Source organism: Crocodylus siamensis, chromosome 9, assembly GCF_052110815.1.
Source record: "Crocodylus siamensis isolate JL-2025a chromosome 9, ASM5211081v1, whole genome shotgun sequence".
Lineage (NCBI taxonomy): Eukaryota > Metazoa > Chordata > Crocodylia > Crocodylidae > Crocodylus > Crocodylus siamensis.
Genome location: NC_143403.1, coordinates 25,265,639 through 25,285,778, shown reverse-complemented (window position 1 = coordinate 25,285,778; position 20,140 = coordinate 25,265,639). Strand labels below are relative to the sequence as shown.

At 38.2% G+C, this 20,140-nt stretch overlaps 1 protein-coding gene across 2 annotated transcripts in view; it reads left to right on the top strand.

Moving 5' to 3' along the window:
* Nucleotides 1-20,140, top strand: part of BRD7 (bromodomain containing 7) — a 30,910-nt gene that overhangs the window by 5,225 nt on the left and 5,545 nt on the right. The window contains exons 5-13 of one of the 2 annotated variants that reach the window (XM_090063743.1): nucleotides 3,014-3,158; nucleotides 6,102-6,212; nucleotides 10,119-10,303; nucleotides 10,609-10,695; nucleotides 11,280-11,403; nucleotides 12,502-12,577; nucleotides 13,334-13,441; nucleotides 15,444-15,576; nucleotides 17,882-17,993. In XM_090063743.1, the coding sequence (XP_089919869.1) occupies nucleotides 3,014-3,158; nucleotides 6,102-6,212; nucleotides 10,119-10,303; nucleotides 10,609-10,695; nucleotides 11,280-11,403; nucleotides 12,502-12,577; nucleotides 13,334-13,441; nucleotides 15,444-15,576; nucleotides 17,882-17,993 (1,081 nt within the window). The remainder of the gene's footprint in view (nucleotides 1-3,013; nucleotides 3,159-6,101; nucleotides 6,213-10,118; nucleotides 10,304-10,608; nucleotides 10,696-11,279; nucleotides 11,404-12,501; nucleotides 12,578-13,333; nucleotides 13,442-15,443; nucleotides 15,577-17,881; nucleotides 17,994-20,140) is intronic. The other variant, XM_090063744.1, reaches the window with a different exon arrangement.

Here is a 20,140-nt window from a genome sequence, read left to right as displayed (position 1 = left end):
ATCCAGCCGAAAAGCTAGCTTTGCTAACCAACCTCAATTACCAGGTTCTTGATGTCTCCATATATCAGAAGCTGGATACCTTCAAGTCAGCCGGCCCTCACAATCTACACCCCAGGGTACTCAAGGAGCTAGCGAGCATTATAGCCCAGCCTCTGGCACGGATCTTTGAAAACTCCTGGCGCTCTTGTGTAGTGCCCGAAGACTGTAAGAAGGCCAATGTGGTACCTATCTTCAGGAAAGGGAGGAAAGTGGATCTGGCTAACTGTAGGCCCATCAGCCTGACTTCTATCCCGGGGAAGATCTTAGAAAAGTTTATTAAAGAGGCCATCCTTAATAGACTGGCTGACGCCAACATCCTAAGGGATAGCCAGCACGGGTTTGTTGTAGGTAGGTCTTGCTTGACCAATCTCGCTTCCTTTTATAGACAGGTGACCTATCACCTGGACAAGGGAGAAGAGATTGATGTCATATATCTTGACTTCAGAAAAGCCTTCGATCTGGTATCTCATGATTACGTCTTGGCGAAACTGGCCAGTTGTGGCCTTAGGTCCACCATGATCTGTTGGCTGGGAAATTGGCTCTGTGGTTGGACCAGAGGGTGGTAACTGACGGAAGTCAGTCATCATGGTGTCCTGTAACCAGGGGTCCCCCAAGGCTCTGTCCTTGGACCCATATTGTTCAACATCCTCATTAGCGATGTGGAGATTGGAGTGAGAAGCGGACTGTCCAAGTTTGCCGATGACACAAAACTTTCGGGCAAAGCATCCACACCAGAAGTCAGGGGGGTGATCCAGGATGACCTGGACAGGCTCAGCAAATGGTCATACGAGAACCTGATGGTGTTTAACACCAAAAAATGCAAGGTTCTCCACCTTGGGAAGAAAAACCTGCAGCATCTTTATAGGCTTGGCAGTGCTACGCTGGCTATCGCTACGGAAGAAAGAGACTTGGGGGTCATCATTGGCCACGAGATGAACGTGAGCCTGCAATGCGATGCTGCGGCTAGTAAAGTGAGAAAAAACGCTTGCTTACATCCATAGATGTAAAATCCCAGGACGTCATTGTCCCCTTGTACTCAGCCTTGATGAGGCCGCAGCTGGAGTACTGCGTCCAGTTTTGGGCTCCACAATTCAAAAAGAATGTGAGGGTGCAGAGAAGAGCCACGCACATGATCAGAAGTCAGGAAAACAGACCTTATGACAACAGGCTGAGAGCCATGGGACTCTTTAGCCTGGAAAAGCGTAGGCTCAGGGGTGATCTGATGGCCACCTATAAGTTTATCAGGGGTGACCACCAGTATCTGGGGGAACATTTGTTCACCAGAGCGCCCCAAGGGATGATGAAGTTGAACAGTTATAAACTACTACAAGACCGTTTCAGGCTGGATATAAGGAAGAATTTCTTTACTGTCTGTGAGCCCCCAAGGTTTGGAACAGCCTGCCATCAGAGGTGGTTCAAGCATCTACATTGAATACCTTCAGGAGCAGATTAGATGCTTATCTTGCTGGGATCCTATGACCCCAGCTGACTTCCTGCCCTATGTCTATGAAATCAGGTTCACAATATGGTATATAGCTTTAAAGTGTTTCACTTTCAGTAATTAAAGTTTTAGTTATTTTGTAGTAATTTTTCAAGCTTTAAAAATACTGAAGTTCAGTTAGTTCAGTTTCTCAACTACAAGGGTGCTTGTTAAGATAGTAATTTAAAATTCAGTCTTCAAATGACAAGAAGTTGCAAAAGCCAATTCAGTATTTAGGCAGCTTAGGCAATGGAGGACAAACACAAGAGGGGAAGACAGGCCTTGGTGTAAATCACTAGAGTTTATAATAATCTCCAGCTCTGTAATAAAAATAAACTCCAGCACATGCTCTCTCTACTACAAGTGTTTTCAAAAGGTCAATCACAAAAGTACATTGGTGCTACTTATCTTGCATCAAATTTGATTTTGACATTTGACAGTAGAATTGTGTGAAGACAAAAAATAAGTTCCCCTTTAACTTATAACCGTGTATAAGACTTTCTTCAACTAATAACTTAAAGCTGCTTTTGGCCTATTGCGATGCTACTTTCCTGTAGATCTTTCAAGTACATTGTTACAAAGATATATACGTACACGCACACAGTAAAATGCAGACACCTCACCAACTGCTCTGTGATTAAAAATAAATGCTACTTTGTCAACCTGGCTATATGTTAAAATATTTAGGATGATTGATTTATATTAGTTCACTAATGTGCTTACCAGTGTTTCTAAAATGTTATGGTTTTTTGTTTCTGCCCTTTTGCTGACAGACTGGGCTTTTGGATGTTCCCAGTGTTGCCATTTTTAAAGGTTTATGTCTGCACTTTTTCTGCTATCCTTCAACAAATCAAAATAAAGCACTCCCCTAAAGTTAACTGATTCCAGTTGGATGAAAGGTCAAGCTTGTTACCTTATGCAAGTTTAGAACCTTATCCCAGCTCAAGAGATACAGTGAAGAAATTTGGTAGAATCCAGCTAACTAGGCAAAGCCATCAACTTAAGTATTTAACTACCTCATAATATCAGTTTGGAATTGTTACCGCATTCAGAAAGCTGTTTTTAGATTTTCTGATCATGACCTTTACAAAAGATTGAACAAAAATCTGATTCTGAGTGGTTCTAGTTTAAAAAGAGTTTTAAAATTAAACTAGAACCAAAATATATGTTTGTCTTGCAAGAATAAACTTTATCTTTCAAGACCAGTACAAGTAATCCTTTTCTCTCCCTCTGATCTGGTTAGAAAGCAATACCCATGTAAAAAAAAGAAACATAAATTTTTTCACCTCTTAAAAAAAAAATCCTCAGAGGACCTGCAAATAGTCAGCCTGCAAATATGGAACAAACTGAATGGTTGTACTGATGTGAGACATGTCTTGCTTCAGTTCTGTGGTTCCTTTCAACAAAGCTTTTTTTTTTCTTCTGATAATTCCGAGCTCAATATGTTCTGTGTTGCTAAAATTAAACAGAAGTGTTTTTTTCATATCTTAACAGAAAGGATCCAAGTTCATTTTTTTCATTTCCTGTAACTGACTTCATTGCTCCTGGCTACTCCATGATCATTAAACATCCAATGGATTTTAGTACCATGAAAGAAAAGATCAAGAACAATGGTTATCAATCTATAGAAGAATTAAAGGTATTTATAAGATATTTTACCTTTTATAAAGCAGTATTAAACAATGACATTTGGGGGCACTAGCAGTTGTACTATCTTGGATTATTCAGTCTTTCGTTTAAGTTGTCTTGAACTCCACCTTTATGGATATATATAGTTAGCAAAAATCAGCGTGTCTGGCTTTAACAATATTTTCTGCTGATCAAACATACTTGTATGCATCTGAACACTTTTTTATTTTCAGTATGTATCCAGAAAAAAAATAAATGACAAACAAAAACTTCTAAACCATTGCGTAGAATAATAATGTTTATGTGCTTTTTAATGGGGATATCTGCAATCCATTTTCAGGCCTACCAATCTGAATAGTTTTCTTGTATGGTGTAATTTAGTGACTTTTCAGCATTATGTCAAAGAAGTTAACATTTACATCTCCTCGTTTGCATTACAAACAAAAATGTAGTCTTTTAACTATAATTCTTTTAAAGAATATTACATATTCAAGTCAGTAGAAAACTGAAAGAGAATGTTTCAGTAAGAAGCTTTACTTCAGAGTCCAAAGAAGCTATCAGTTTCTCCCTCCAGTTCCGTTTCATATTTCTCTGTGTGAGAATCAGATGGTAGAATTTATAGCAGACAGCATTTCTGTTAGTGAGGGATTTGATTAATCAAGTCTTTCTTTCTTAATACTATTTCCCCATTATCTCTGCAAAAATACTTGCCCTTTTTATATTTGTCTTCTGTATAATAGGTATAATCCTGTGATCTCCAGAAAGAGTTGTCTGTATGTACCACTGCCTTTACTTCCCATTAATTTAAAAAATACAGTCAAATATCTGTCACGTTATTTTGGTCTCAGTAACAGGTCTGTCATTTTAAGAGCAAGTCCTGAAGATTTCAGCTAAGATTTATCTACTGCAATGGGAGAGAACTTGCCTTCACTGGTACATCTGAGAACCAGTCTTATGTTCAGTGGAATCTGGTTAGGGATGCTACTTACAGTTCTGGATAAACACAAGTTATCATATTGATGTTTTGTGGCTTCCCAAATTAATTTTAGAATGCAGAAATGTTATACGCTATGTTGCTTGCATGACACAAATGATTTCTTAAAAAAATCCAGGAAAAAACTGGGAAGGATAGAGGCTATAACAGATATAATCAAGGAGAGTAAAGGAATTATTCTATTCCTGTCAAATAAGTGTTTCCTTAGTTTACACAGGCTAACAATCGCAAAAATTGTTTTTTTTAGCAGAGTTACACCCATAGCCCTTAATTTTCTTTTTGCGTTACTCGTGCATCCTGAATTTTTCAGGATGCGCAAGGATTACTGCTCAGATAATGCAATAATGATCATGAGGTTACCTGTGTACCTTTTGCAGATGTCGCAAGGTACCAAATTCCTTAAGAAAACTGACTTAAACTGAAGCAGTCGGTCTCACCTGTACTTAGCTTAGACTGTGACTACTATTTCCTTAGACCTGATGAAACGTAAGGTGTTTGATACCAAAATGCTTGTCTGACACCTCCCCCAACTGTAAAAGTTGGTCCTATAAAATATGTTCCTCATCTCACAAATCTTGCTCACCTCAGAAGTTCAATTTTTGAGTAACATGCATGCAGCTTGTGCGGATAGTATCTAGATTAGTTACCTTTTTTTAATTTGTATTTCATCAGATGCATATTCTTATTCAGAACTCTGAAACAAGAAAAAAACATTCACTGTTGTCTCAGCTGGTTCAGATTTAATCTGGCAGATGCATATAGACAATCTGTTTCTGCCAGCTTTTTGACTTCTTCCTTCTTCACAAACATCAAGACTGATTCACAGGGAAGACTGTTAGCTCTGCAAAGAGCATTTCTTGTTTCTCTCTGTCTCTGAGGTACCAAGGTAACATCTGGCCCCTCAGTGATTAACAAAGGCCATTCAATCAAATAAAGGTATATAAAGATTGTTCTGTCTGCAAATGTTTAAATAGCGATTTTAAAATGGAATTCCAAATTTTTGTGTTCTTAAAATGTAGTTGGATCCAGTTATGAAATTAACCAGAAAAATAGTTCTAAAGAAGTTTTCTTGGTGTTGAGTGTTAATTTCATAGAGCAGTACAACTTAGTGAGCAAACATGTGTAATGTTTCCTTTCTACTAACAGATTATAAAATAAAAAAGATAATTGAGATAATTTGGGTGCTGTTCTGTACTGTTAAACCAAACGGCTGCATTGAATTATATGCCTTTTGTATAATCTTACTAAATTTCACTGATTGGATTTATTGGTAAGTGGCCGATTTTAAAACAAAATGGTCAGGAGTAATTCAGTTTTTCCTTTCTATTTTTAATTAATTTGTTTAATTTTTAAACAGTTTTAAATATTTGAGTATTAACTTTATTGTGGAGTAAAAATGAAGTGAAACTATGATGCACAGCCTTAAACTGGTGTTAGTAACTCCACTTAGGTATAAAAGTCTCTCTCTCATTTTGGAGTGAGTATGCTGGTTGTGTCCCTTTCTCTGCTCATTTTTATCCTGGGCAGCTGTTTGATCAGTAGAAACTTACTCCTCCCCATATCTAATACTAGGATCTATAATAGCACTTACTGCAGGCAGCTAGCTTGAGAGAACTGGCCACGTCTGCTTCGGACTGTGGAGTAAAATCTAGGGTAAATTATTTTGTGGTAATAACGTTGTGTGTTGACAGTGTAACTTCATCTATGTATTTTCCCTGTCGCAGCCTGGGCGTGGCCAGAGGCAAAACATTCCAGCTCTGGCCAGATTCAGCCCATGGGCTGTATGCTGCCAACGCGTTTTAAATAATGTAAAAACATGCTTTAGTGAAATTATTATCTTATTTATGAATTCCCATGAAATTTGTTACTGTCAACTGAAGACACAGCCCGTATCGTATCAGTATTCTAATATCACATCTTTCAAAATTGGCTTATTTTATGAATTAATTCTTTGTTCAGGACAACTTCAAACTGATGTGTACTAATGCCATGATCTACAATAAACCAGACACCATATATTACAAAGCTGCAAAGAAATTACTGCACTCAGGAATGAAAATTCTTAGCCAGGTAAGGGACTATTATAAATAATCAGATGTTTTTGTAGTTATTTTAAAAGACATAGGAAGATCCATGTTTTCTATTGAACAGTCTGCAATACTGTTTTTAAAGGATCTCTCCTCTTCATGTCGTTTTCAGTTTCAGGTGGTTCAAAGTGATATCAAAAGGAATCATTTTTTCTATAATGTTTCCATCATCTTTGCCAAATAAGCTACTTCTGTTTCAGGGAATTCATATCCAGGAGAAGGATTTCCTTTACTTTCTAACTCTAAAGTTTGCTTTGGCATAAATATAAATTAACGTCACAGACAAAGATGAAGGAGGGTAAGAGCTGTTGAATCATCTTCCAGAATCTGTCATATAATACAGGCAATACAATTTTACGAACTTACCCATTTATAACTTTTGTTTGGGTAAAGCATATCTTCCAAAGAAACATCTAAAAGATGGATAATCCATCAATTTGTTTGATAGCTTGTTCCCCACTCTTTGGTATTCTAATATCACATCTTTCACAATTGGTTTAACTTATTTTATTAACTTATTTTTTGGTCAGGACAATTTCAACTTATTTCCAGCTTGAATTTGTTTGGCTGCAGTTTCTAATTCAGTGGTCCTCAGTGTTTTCAGACTCGTGGCACCTCTCATTGAGGCATCTCTCTATAACTTTTGTGACTTGGATTGGTACCCCATTTCAAAATCTAAATGTATATATTACAGTGTTTACCCTCCTTGTTGAGGGGCCAGGCAGTAGGGTTGAGGGATCTTCCAGGGAGGGACAGTCCTGAGTCTGCTCTTATCTTCTTCTCTCTTCATACCTCATGGCACCATTTAAAGGATCTGGTAGCGCCCAGGGTACCATGGCACTCTAGTTTAGAATCGGTGTTCTATCCATTTATTCATGCTCTGCATTTCTCTGTTAGATCAAAGACCGTAATATCCAGTATTTTTACTTTGCAAAGGTACTTTGACATTATCCAAGTTACCTCTCAATCTTCTCTTTTAATGAACCTACCAGACTGAATTCAAGTTTTCGCATGTACAGCCTCTTTTCTACCTCCTGAATTATTTTTGTGGCTTAATGGCACATCTTCTAATTTTTCAGTAGCCCTTTTAAAATGTATTCACCAGAGTTGAAAAACAGATTGGCATGTTCAAGAGTCCTTTGCTTCCTGCACTGCAGTCTTCTCTCTTTTTCTAAGCAGGATCCAGCATACTGAAAGCTTGAAAATTTGATCTGTTCCTGTTGCATATCTTAGAAATGGGAAGTTCAAACAACAAAATAATACTACTAAAAATCTCATGTTCCTTGGACTGCAAAGTCCAGCACCTACATTCAATCTATCATAATATTGTAGCATAGTGCATCTATTCTTTGACATTTTATTAGTGTTTACACTAGAGACTGGGAGAAATATTTTGATTTAATAAATAGTTGGATGACAAGCCTAAAATAGCTATGATTTTTCTTAAGGATGAAACAGTTTCATCTAAGAAACCTACCGGGAACTAAGCAAATTATACAAGATGAGAACCTCCTACCCATCCCCACCCAGATTTCAACATAAAAACTAAGTCTGAAGCCTCATCTACGCTTAGTTTAGTAAGCTGCTCTAAAGCCGCTTATTCCATCTCGGAAGTTCTTATGCCAGTATCCCAGTGGATAAGCTTAAATAGCACTTCTGTCCATATAGCTCCGCCTGTGTGAGAGCTTTAGCTTATTTTGCTTATCACAGCTATGTTGGTTAGTAGTCTGTTTGTGTGTATGTGTTTGCATTTTCCCCCCTTATTGCTCCTTACATGCAACTGTGCCTTCATAATTTTCTAGTAGGCCTTTTCTAGTTACAAAGCACATCTATTTAGTGTGATTATGCTTTTATTCATAGAAAAATTAAGGTTGGAAGGGACCTCAAGAAGTCATCTAGTCCAATCCCCTGCTCGAAATAAGACCGCACCCAGCTAAATCGTACCAGCCAGGGCTTTGTCGAACCGGGCCTTAAAAACCTCCAAAAATGGAGATTCTGCCATCTGTTTAAGTAACCTGTCCAGTGCTTCACCACCTTCCTAGTGAGAGAGTTTTTCCTATATCCAGCCTAAACCTCCATTGCTGCAACTTGAGACCATTGCTCCTTATTCTGTCATCTGTTACCCTGGAGAATAGTTTAGCTCCATCCTCTTTTAACCACTCTTCAGGTAGTTAAAGACTGCTGTAAAATTCCCCCTTGGTCTTCTCTTCTGAAGACTAAATAAGCCCAGTTCCCTTGGCCTCTCCTCAGAAATCATGAGCTCCAACCCCCTAACCATTTTCATTGCCCTCTGCTGGACTCTCTCTAACTTGTATACATCCTTTCTATAGAGGAGGACCCAAAACTGGACACCGTACTCCAAATGTGGCCTCACCAGTGCAGAATAGAGAGGAGTAATTACTTCCCTCAATCTGCTAGAAACACTCCTACTAATGCAGCCCAGTATGCTGTTAGCCTTTTGGCAACAAGGGTGCACTGCTAAGTCATACCCATCTTATTGTCCACTGTAACCCCCAAGTCCTTTTCTGCAAACCTGCGTCTTTGGTAGTTCGTTCCAAGCCTGCAGCAATGCATAGGATTCTTCCATGCGAGAGCAATATTCTTATACTCTTCCCTAGTCATCTGTCTAAGCTTCCACTTCTTCTAAGCTTCCTTTTTGTGTTTAAGCTCACTGAGGAGTTCTCTGCTAAGCCAAGCTGGTTGCCTGCCATATTCACTGTTCTTTCTTTGTTCCTGCACCATCAGTAAGGTTTCTTTAAAATACAACCAGCTCTCCTAGACTCCTTTCCCCCCTCCAGACTGGCCTCTCAGGTGATCTTGCCTGTCAGCTCCCTTCTTTTTTTTATGTGGCTGGCTTGGAATAACAATTATATGTCCAGTTTAAGGTTAACCAGTCTAATGCTCTCGAAGAAAGGGAATGTATTTCTGCAATGTCACTGTCAAATTTGTAGAGAGGGCAGACAGTTAAGTTGTCCATAGTTTGATCAGGATTGCTGTAGTCACATTTTGCAGAAGTCCCTGCTATGTGGAAATGCAAAACAGGAAAATCCACAACTACTGTCATCGCAATGGCGACCGAACGCCCAACAGCCTCCCAGTTGATGGAGCAATAACCATAGAAATCAGTTCCACGAGGGAGCCAGAGTCTGCTTTTCTAAAGTCCAGGGTCAATACTCTGCTGCTCTCCTTTCTTCCCTTTGTCAGGATCCTGAACTCAAACATCTTGTGCTTCCTGCTACCCATGTTGCCATCCATTTCTACATCCCCCACCAATTACTACCTGTTTGTGAGCAGCATGTCAAGAAAAGCACAGCCTCTAGCTTGTCTATCCAACAGTTCAGCCAGGAAGTTGTCCCCAGCGCTCTCCAAAAACTTCCTGGATTTCCTGTGCACTGCTGTATTGCCCTCCCAGCAAACATCAGGGTGATTGGCGTCCCCCAGGAGAACCTTTCAGTGTTAAAACTACTTGAAAAAACTTTGAAATTGTAATAGGCCACATGAATAACTGGTGTAGTCAGTAATTATTTGTGACTGTTACAGTTGTAACCATTTGGAAACAAAGATCATCAAGTGCCCTTATTGTCTCATGAACCTTCTTTCCATACTGACTTTCTTATGCAATTCCAGTGATAATCAGTAAAATAAAATTAATGTTAGTGTTTGAGAAATGATAGAATTGAGTTTGCTGCTCACTATCAGGTGCCACGCTAGAGCCAGTTCACCAGTTAAATACAGAACGTATTAGTGTTTCAAGCATTTAATTCTCCATTGTTTAGGTTGCCTGTTTTAGTTGGCAGTAGTGAAAGGAGTGCATTTAACTCAGCCTTTCTGTGAAGTAATAAAAAGATTTACTAAAGATATGAAATAAACATTTCTGATATGTTTTTAGGAGAGAATTCAGAGTCTGAAACAGAGCATAGAATTCATGGCTGACCTGCAGAAGACCAGGAAACAAAAAGATAAGACAGAATTGCAGCCAAATGGTGAAAATGATCATGTCCTTGTGAAAGACAAAGAAGAATCTATGGAAACTGATGTAAAAACCTTTAAAACCCCTAACAAGGAACAAAAAAAGTAAAGTACTATCAAAGTATTATCTTAATACTGATTTTAAAGTTACACCCACTCTTAATTTTACTGAAAGAAAGCAACTCCTACAGACTAGTGGACATAACCTCATATATTTCTGGCACTGATATGTGTTCCAAGATAATCTGATTCCTTATCTCTTAGGACTTAGTCTTGGAGGTTTTTTTCCTCCTTTTCTTCTAGACTCTTCCAAATGTCAAAATAATTAGAAAAAAATGCCCATGTAGAGCCATGTTAGAAAATATCTGTATTTTGCATTGAATAATTTTGCTTAAATCTAACAACTCTAGCTCCGAAATTGTTTTGGATTGCCAGACTACCTCCAGTCCTCAAATTCTGTGCAGACTGCCATGCATCTTTATCAACCAACTTTCAAGGTGGGGAGCAAGTTGATGGACATAAGCAAGTTTGCATCTAAATTTATGTAATCTGAGGTTTCTTATGGCAAGTACTGACTGTTTGCTGCTAGATGTCTGAGGTATACTTGTGATCACTTACTGGTGTGTGTAACTGTAGCAGTTACGCTAAATTTAGATATCCATGAATATCCCAAAATCACTTGTGAATCAATTACTTGATTTTTTTTTTTTTTTTTTTTTCCTCTGAAGATTATCCTTCTTAGGTCCTTTACCCACTGTAGCAATGAGAGTGCCTCAACTGGGCAGTCCTTTATAATTGGAGAAACTTATACTCCAAAGTGTCTCTAGCTTTTGGTCCAGAGAGCACCTAATTATTTGCAGACAAGTCAATGACATATCTTCCAGACAAACGTGTATTTTTCTTAATTATATTAAAAATATTGAAGCCAAACTCTCTTTTGTATATTAGTTGGTGTGCAGAAACAGGCATTATTTTAACCTGACAGTGAGTTTCTTCATTGTACCCTTGTCAATATTTATGAATGATTTGATGATTTTGCTGGTTTAAGGCAGGTAAAGAGAGAATTATTTCTTATTTTCAGGAAAGACAAAGATCTACTTGAGGAAAAATTAAGAAACAACAATTTGGAGAGGGAACAGGAACAGATCGATCGTATTGTTAGAGAATCAGGAGGAAAGTTAACAAGACGACTTGCAAACAGTCAGGTAAATATTAGGCAGGTGTGAAAACTCCATTTACTTTCAATGAATTTTGCACACCCCTAACATTTATGTTAAAAGCCACAGAGTAAGAACCAAAAAGTATTTAAGCCTGCAAAAACATTGCTCCTCTAGCTTTGGCGCTCTCTAAAAGCAGGTTACCAACTAGATTTAATTATACAAACGTTCTTGTGTTGCAAGTGTTGGAGGTAGAAACGACCTAAGACTAAACAATCAGGCCCATTTACTTTTGACTACATGTTTGAATGCAGGCCTTAAGTGAAAAAAACTGCATGAATTCTTTATAGCATTAAGCATGTCTGTCATTTGCTGTATTTTTTTAATTCAACTGCTAGGCCTTTAAAGTTAGAATTTTATTGAGTTATCTATTCAGAACAGCTATGCTTAGTGCCATATTTCCTCACATACGACACACCTTAGACTGGAAAAAAACAAGTGTGTATTACAATTTGCCTTTCAGAAACAAGTTATTTCCTTGTACAGTAGTAGCATCTAGGGAGCGAAGCCTGCTCTTTGTTCTGCTCCCTATGAAACACTGCATAATTTACTTCTGTTTTACCTGGTAAGTGGCAGAACCTGCTCTTACCGTATTTTTCACATACAGCGTGCACTCCAATTGCCAGCAGCCCTTTGGGAGAAAGATGTAAGGAGTATGCAAGAGTATACAGTCATCTGGAATACAGTGCATTGTTGTGACTATACATATTTGACCTACTAATAAAGACCACAAAATTTTGAGCATTTTTTAACACAAGAATTTAAGTCTCTGATGCACAGGACAAAAAATTCAGGAGTAAACAAATAGTTATCACTTCCTCTTAAAATCCCAGGTGGATTTTGACATTTAACACTTTGGTTAAATGCTTTGGATTTAGACCAGTAGTAAAGATACTGAAAAAGGAGAAAGTTAACATTTAAGGTTATGCTTCAAACCTGACCTTCTGCATTTCTTATTATGGGGAAAATCCTTTTCAATTATTTAGTCCATAGTTGTAAGGAGAAAAAAATAAAAGGTTTCCATCAGTAAGACACTAGAACTCTTAAATGTTATGTCATATAATCCTGTTTTAATTTTTATTTCAGTGTGAGTTTGAAAGAAGAAAACCAGATGGTACAACAACCCTGGGACTTCTTAACCCCGTTGACCCTAATGCAGGAGGTATGTCTTTGTTGAACATGTTAATAATGAATTAATTCCTAGATTCCCCTCTTGGTGTCTGGTTTAGATCCCACTGCTGGAGAATGATGTTTATTGGCACACAGTGCAGATTTGCCAAAAATGGCCACTAGAGTCTCACTTGGATGACTGAGCACATGTAGTCTTCTCACTTCTGCCCTTTGGTGCAGTGTTGCCAGCTAATGGAGGAAATGGCTAGAGTTTTTGACTATTAACTATCTCCAAAATAGGAGGAAGCATAAAGGTGATGAAGCTTTCTACTCTCCTTCCCTCTTTTCTACATCCAGTTGGTTAGCAAAGAGGTATCAGGGTCAGTGTTCAGTTGTTTATGTTCCACATCAATTTCTCTTGTTAGACGCCCCCAGCAAGGGAAAGGCAGGAAGGAGGAAGACTGTTCTAATTTATCTTCATCATGCCCTTACGAACAATGAATTTCCATGAAAGGTGCTAATAAATATTTACCCAGTAAATCTTTTGGTCTCGCTGTTAAATGGGTTGATGCTTGTTTTAAACATGAACATGAGCTTAGGTAAAAATATAATTTGGAGGCTAGTATTGCAAGTTTGTTTTAGTCCTGTCTTAAATTATTTTCTCTGAAAACATCAGCATCTAATGCCTTCAGGGGTTGGACTAATGCACTTGAGAATTTTTTAATGCATCTATATTTGAATAGTAAAGGTTTCTGAAGTTGTACATGTGCATGGCATCCTTCATATTAAGTTATGTACTGTATTACAGAACCAGGTTACTGCCTTGTAAAGCTGGGTATGACAGCTGGAAGACTTCAGTCAGGAGTTAATACTTTACAAGGATTCAAAGAAGACAAAAGGAACAAAGTTACTCCAGGTGAGTGTTTGGAGGGGGTGGTGGTTGGGTTTGTTTGGCTGTTCTTTTTTTACCCTAAGATGCCTTCCTTTTAAACAAAAACAACTAAGGTACTTTTTGGGTTTTTAATCTAAACTGTTTCAGTTTTGCTATATCATGGAAATAAATGTTATGCTTTGACAGAGATGAAATTGGTATCCTTAATGTCCCTTGAAACAAAGCGGTGCATTTTATTGCCTGTCAGAAAAACTGACTTCTCCAGTCTAATTGTGTATATATTAGAAAGCATACACTTTATTTACAGGTGTACATACAAATAGGCAGGTAGGTTCTTCATTTGTAGGTAGAACTATCAGATTAACTATGCTAGTAAGGGCACACAGTTTTCATATCCATGCTTTTGCAGATATAGACAGGCAGGTATAAAAATTACATGATGAGACACAGATATTAGGTATTGACTGACACGTTATTAGGATGTAACATTTGATGGACATTAGGGCTGGAAGGGACCTCGGAAGATCATCGAGTCCAGCCCCCTGCCCAAAGGGCAGGAAGTCAGCTGGGGTCATAGGATCCCACAGCAAGATAAACATCCAGTTTTCTCTTCAAGGTGTTCAGTGTAGGTGCTTGAACCACCTCCGATGGCAGGCTATTCCAGACCTTGGGGGCTCGGACAGTAAAGAAATTCTTCCTTATGTCCAGCCTGAAACGGTCTTGCAGTAGTTTATAACCGTTTGCCCTTGTCATCCTTTGAGTCTCTTTTGAACAAAAGTCCCCCCAGATCCTGGTGGACACCCCTGATAAACTTAAAGTTGGCCACCAGATCACCCTTGAGCCTGCGCTTTTCCAGGCTGAAGAGTCCCATGGCTCTCAGCCTCTCATCATAAGGTCTGTTTTCCTGACCTCTGATCATGCGCGTGGCTCTGCTCTGCACCCTCTCAAGCTTCCCCACATCCTTTTTGAATTGTGAAGCCCAAAACTGGATGCAGTACTCCAGCTGCGGCCTCACCAAGTACAATAGAAGAATGATGTCCTGGGAATTGCTTGAGAAGCATCTATAGATGTAAGCCAGCGTTTTGCTCACTTTACTAGCTGCAGCATCACATTGAAGGCTCACGTTCATCTTGTGGTCAATCATGACCCCCAAGTCCCTTTCATCCGTAGTGCTAGCCAGCATAGCACTGCTGAGCCTATAAGGATGCTGCAGGTTTTTCCTCCGAAGGTGGAGAACTTTACATTTTTCGGTGTTAAACACCTCACCATACTTTTGTTGTTACAGAAGCATAGCAAAACTATTATGACTTTTTAACCCCAAATGAAATAGCATTAAAATTACAGATTTAGCCCACTTCTGGTATAGGAACATGAAGATGCAACAGGTAATACATTCTTCCAGGCAGTTAATCCTTTCCCCATTAGCTGCATATTCTTGGAAAACAATGTATCCACAGTTGAGACAATTCACCTTTTAATTACATGGGGACTATTCTAATATAATAAAAGCCTTAGTCTGTCTGTCTGTAATGCTCTGGGCCGACTACACATGCTTCCAAGAGGGCCCAAAGCGTTACAGACAGAGGGGGCAAGGGAGCTGCCACGTCCCCATCTCACTGCTGCACCAGCACAGAGGGGGAGGTGGTGGAAATCGGGAGGAAGGGAAGGGGAAGGTGGGGTGAACGACCCTGTCATTCATGATGGGCAATTTGCTAGTATTACATAAATGCTATATCACAAAGAAGGAAAATAGGAAAAAAAAACTCTTAGGTCCACCTAGTTTCTATTCTTGGCCAAACTTCTACTCATAAATTTGTACATAGATATTTATCCCAAAAATCTATTTTTGTATATTTTCTAATGCCTCAACACAGTATAGTTAGAACATTTGTGTATAAACTGTATTTGCAGTAAAATGCAGTGATAGATGTTTTGTGTTTTTAGGACCACTTTAAATTGCATTATAACTTAATTGAATATTTGCTTGTGTAACGCAAGACTGATTTGTTTTTTTATTATTCAATAGTGGCATACTTGAATTATGGACCCTACAGTTCATATGCTCCAACCTATGACTCCACATTTGCAAATATCAGCAAGGAAGATTCTGATTTAATCTACTCAACATATGGGGAAGATTCTAATCAAGGGTATTCCACGTAAGTAACCAGCTGTATTCTAGCTTCCAGTATTTACAGAAGTTATGCAGAAGAGGTGAGAGTTTGCATAGATTTGTTTTGGAATTTTTTTTTCTATTACAAGCTATATATACTGTGGGGAGGAAAGGAGGAGAGAAAATATTCCAGATTTTTTCCTAGCCAGTAGTAGCTTTGGTACCATAAATGTATCTAAATCATCATTTTGCCCTGTATTCGTGGGATAGTTGGTCTTCACTTTTCCTCGTGACAAAGGAGAACTTAATATATAAAGTTTTCCAGTTTCATCTGTAATGCTTACTATTAGCAATAAGGCAAATTGATTAGAAGCTACAGTTCCTGAAGTAGTCTGAATAAACTACTGGTCAAATTCTTGTTTGTAGGCTACAGGCTTTTGCCTGAACTTGTTCCCACTCAGTTTGCACTCCCAGCCCAACAGTTTGGCTGTTTAGAGAAGTCCTGAGCCAATGTCCCAGTACTCCTCTCAGAATTTCCATGCTACACCTTTAGCAGTCCAGTCTGTAGGACTGTAATTTATGTGAAAAAGGATTAGCTTTTAACTCTTGTAATCGCTTAGTGCAAATGCATCAACTTTAAAATAACTTGTGACTAGCATGTGACAATTCAATAATGGGACACTGAACCTCAAAATCATACTTCAAGAGTATTGTTAAACATCTACAAACCCTTATTTGAAAGAAAGTTACTTTAAAATACTCAAATTTTCAGAAAATCTAAAGAGATACTTGATGATTTTAAAAACTGCTTAATTTGTTTCCCAAGTTCGTGTTAAAAATACTAATAGTATGACCACAAGGCTTGGCCCCAATTCTCATACCTACTTGGTTTTGAGGAATATGTTAGTGTTTTTTCTCTTAGCCATTTTTCTACATCCATCTATAAAAATAGCTAAAACCCAGTAATCAAAAAATATAACTCATCGTTCTTGAATAACGGTTTAAAATCTGAAGCAAAGTATTAAAGGCTATGCATGTATAGAGCAGTGATTCTCAACCAGGATGCCACTGCATCCTGTGGAAACATGAGATGATTTAAGTATGCCACACAATATTAGCGGTTTTATGATTCACAGGGTAAAGTCAGAGATTTCAAATAGGAATAGCGTCAAAAAGATCAGAACCGGTTATGTTTCTCAGTCCTTTGTAACAGAAAAACAGCTGTCTCTTAGCTTTCACGTGTTTTATGACCATGGAACAAAACTGACTTTTTCTGAGGAGTGCCTGGAGTATAAAAAGTTTATTAACTACTGGTATAGGAGAGTGTGCGTGTGTGGCGGTTTTTTCTGTTTGCTACTATCAACTTGTATTTGTTGCCAAGACACCAGTTTTTGCTAGTGACAAATAGCAGTTTGCAAGCCATAAGTGGTTATTACCACAGGTCTAAATCCTGGTATTCAAGGACAAATTTCAGATTTGAATAATTTTATACAGTGCTCAAACTTATTTTTTAGATGAATGAGTAAAATAGCTATAACTTACTTATAATAACCACTCTTGATCCAAACATTCTCAGGATGGTGGCATAGGCACATTTCTTGATGTGCTTTAGAAATATATCAAAGAAAACTAGAAAACACTCATCCTTCTAAAATGCCATAGTATAATTTGTTTAAATAATTTGTGATTCTGATACAATAATATTTTAATATTCTTACTGTTTTCATAAGTTTTGTCCCATCATAAGCCACCCTGAGCCCTTTTTTAGGGAATGGCAGCATATAAATTAATATCAAACGTGCATGTTTGTTTGTAGTGTGATTATCTTACTGCTTTTCTTTTGTACTGTCGGTCTTGGGTGTCCTTAATGGGCTCATGGGAAACCCTGCTGAAATTGGGTAAGGCTCTGTTCTCCCGGGCACCACTGGGGATTACTAGGACCAATGGCCACCAATTGTTAGAGAGAAAGTTCAGGCTGGACATCAGGAGACATTACTTTACAGTTGGGGCTGCCAGGCTCTGGAATGGGCTCCCAGGTTACATGGTACTCTCTCCTACCTTAGGGCTCTTCAGGAGGAGCTGGACAGATATTTGGCTGGGGTGTTATGACCCCAGCACTCGTTCCTGCCTGGGACAGGGGGCCAGACCTGATGATTTGTTTAGGTCCCTTCTGACCCTAAGCACTATGAAACCTATGAAGTAAATTTCTTTAGATGGAATTCCTTACTGACCTTGTGATCAGCACTTTCAAAACTCCATATAATGGGGGTTTGCAATAACATCCATTAGGGGGAATTTGTCTTTTACGTGATATAAGAATGATTTTGATACCCATACTTTTGATATTTCAGTATTCATGAGTTTATGACCAGATCTCAGGACTACCCATTTGTAATGGCCGATAGCTTGCTGGATGTATTGACCAAAGGAGGACATTCTAGATCTCTGAGAGAGCTAGAAAAGGTAAGAATTGTGATGCCTTATCTCTGACAGAACAAAGTTTTGAATCTAGTTGGGCTAATGTCACTTGGCAAGAAAGATATTTCTCACTTTGTTACATTTGTGTTTTGCACAGGATCCATGTCCATAAATTCCAGACATTTCCTTACATGTTTTAGTTGTAAGATTTCCCTCCAACTTGACTAACATTATGAATAGGCTCGGAAGAATTTTATTTTTATTTTTTAATGTTTTCAACAGCCAAAAATCAGTGTTTATTTTTAAGCATTTACTTTGATTCTTATTTACATTTTCAGGATTGCATAAAACTAGGGGCATGGGGGTGCACATGCGCACACAAACAATATCCACTTCCTCTGCCAGTCCAGCAGCCCACCACCTGGCCCCCATGCACAATCCCATTTTTATACATTTTGATTATTAACAATGGAAATATTTTTTGTCAGCCTGTGAGTGAGCGGTGAACTCATCACGTATCAACATTTACTGATAAAAATCAAATCCTGCCAGTCCTAGTTACACAACATGTTCATGATAAATTTCTTAGATTAAAAATATTTCAGTTTCCTTTTGTTAAATAGGTTCTATTTTCCTTGTCCCACTTAATGGCTTTATACAGTAGTTTTTGATGCATTAGAATGAGGACTTCTGGTATTTGAGGGGGCAAGTGGTATTACCGTTGCTATAGTTAGACTGGAGAGAGAAAATATACCATTGAGAAGACCCTGGAACAGACTTCCTAAATATACAACATGTTAAAATTTTCCAGTTGCCCCTAAGTGATGCATGCGTTTTTAGGCAGGGTTTAAAATGTTAACTTCTTTCCCAATTGATACTCAAGTCAGTCTCCCACATAGTAAATATAACTTTCATTCTCCTCCAAACTGAAGTCAAGAATATAAAATACAACAGTTTCAATCTGCTGCTTTTTAATATATTAAATTGAAGTTCAGTTTCATCATTTCTCATTCTTCACTTTGTCATTTCTAACTACTTGTTATTGAGGTTGTTAAGAATAAAAGACAGTCTCAGGATGTTGTGGTGTGAGTATTGTCCAGCAGTGTCACTGTAATGGGAGGAAGCAGGTTTGTGTTCTGAAACAAACCCTATTGTGATGATCTGACCACTGGTATAACTTTCCAGAGGAAAATAAAGTTTAAAAAAAAAAAGCTTGTGCTGCAAATGCAGTCATGCTAGCCTTCATTTTATAAAGGTACTTATTGATTCAGCATTAAGTATGGTCTACCACTGTTAATTCTTAAAAACCCTGGGCATTTGTACACATGCTTGCACTGCAGTGCCAGGTACTTTTAAAAACACCCAGTGCTGCAGTGCATACAAATGGTAAAATGCATGTCAGCACTGAGAAAATGGCAGTGGCGTGCTTTTGAACTAAAACATATCAAAGTTATTTTCGTTCAAAAGCACACTGCTGTCATTTTCTCAGCACTGATGCACATTGTGCCTTTATACAAATGTATTTGACACAATAGCAAAGGTCATACAGTGGAACCTCATGGTTTGTAACCCACTTAATATGCAGCATGAGCATTAGTACAGCATGTACCTTTACTCTTAGGCCTTCATGAGCATAAAGTTGGATTGCTAAATCACAGTTCTTGAGTCTAGGATAAGCTGTGCAGGCACATCTCATTGTTTACTTTGCAGTATTTGGTGATAAGCTATGAACAGAAGTGCCTTCCTTGAAAAGCTTATATTTAAACAAGAACTATATATAGCGTATATGAGTTTGAAACCTTTGACTGGTAATGTTCAGAGGAAGCATTTTACAAGAACTATCTAGTAAAATATAGCAGCAATTGACCACAAAGTCAAACAGCAGCAAAGGTAAGTCAAGACAAAGATGTCATCTCTACAACTATTAATGACTGGCTTAAGCAAGAACATCCTCTTTGTACTAGACTGGCTGTCTGTATCGACAGTAAAAACATGGGACATAGAAATGAAGATATCATGATTCGGAGGATACTTTGTGTTTATGGGCTGATGATTAAAGAAGGAAACACAACAGCACAGGCATCACACTTTCTTGCAAGAAAGGTGGTATGTTGTTTGAAAGTGGAATAGAAGAAATGGATGACCCAGCATTGTTTTTAGGAATGGCTTATTTAGTGAACTTATCCCATTAT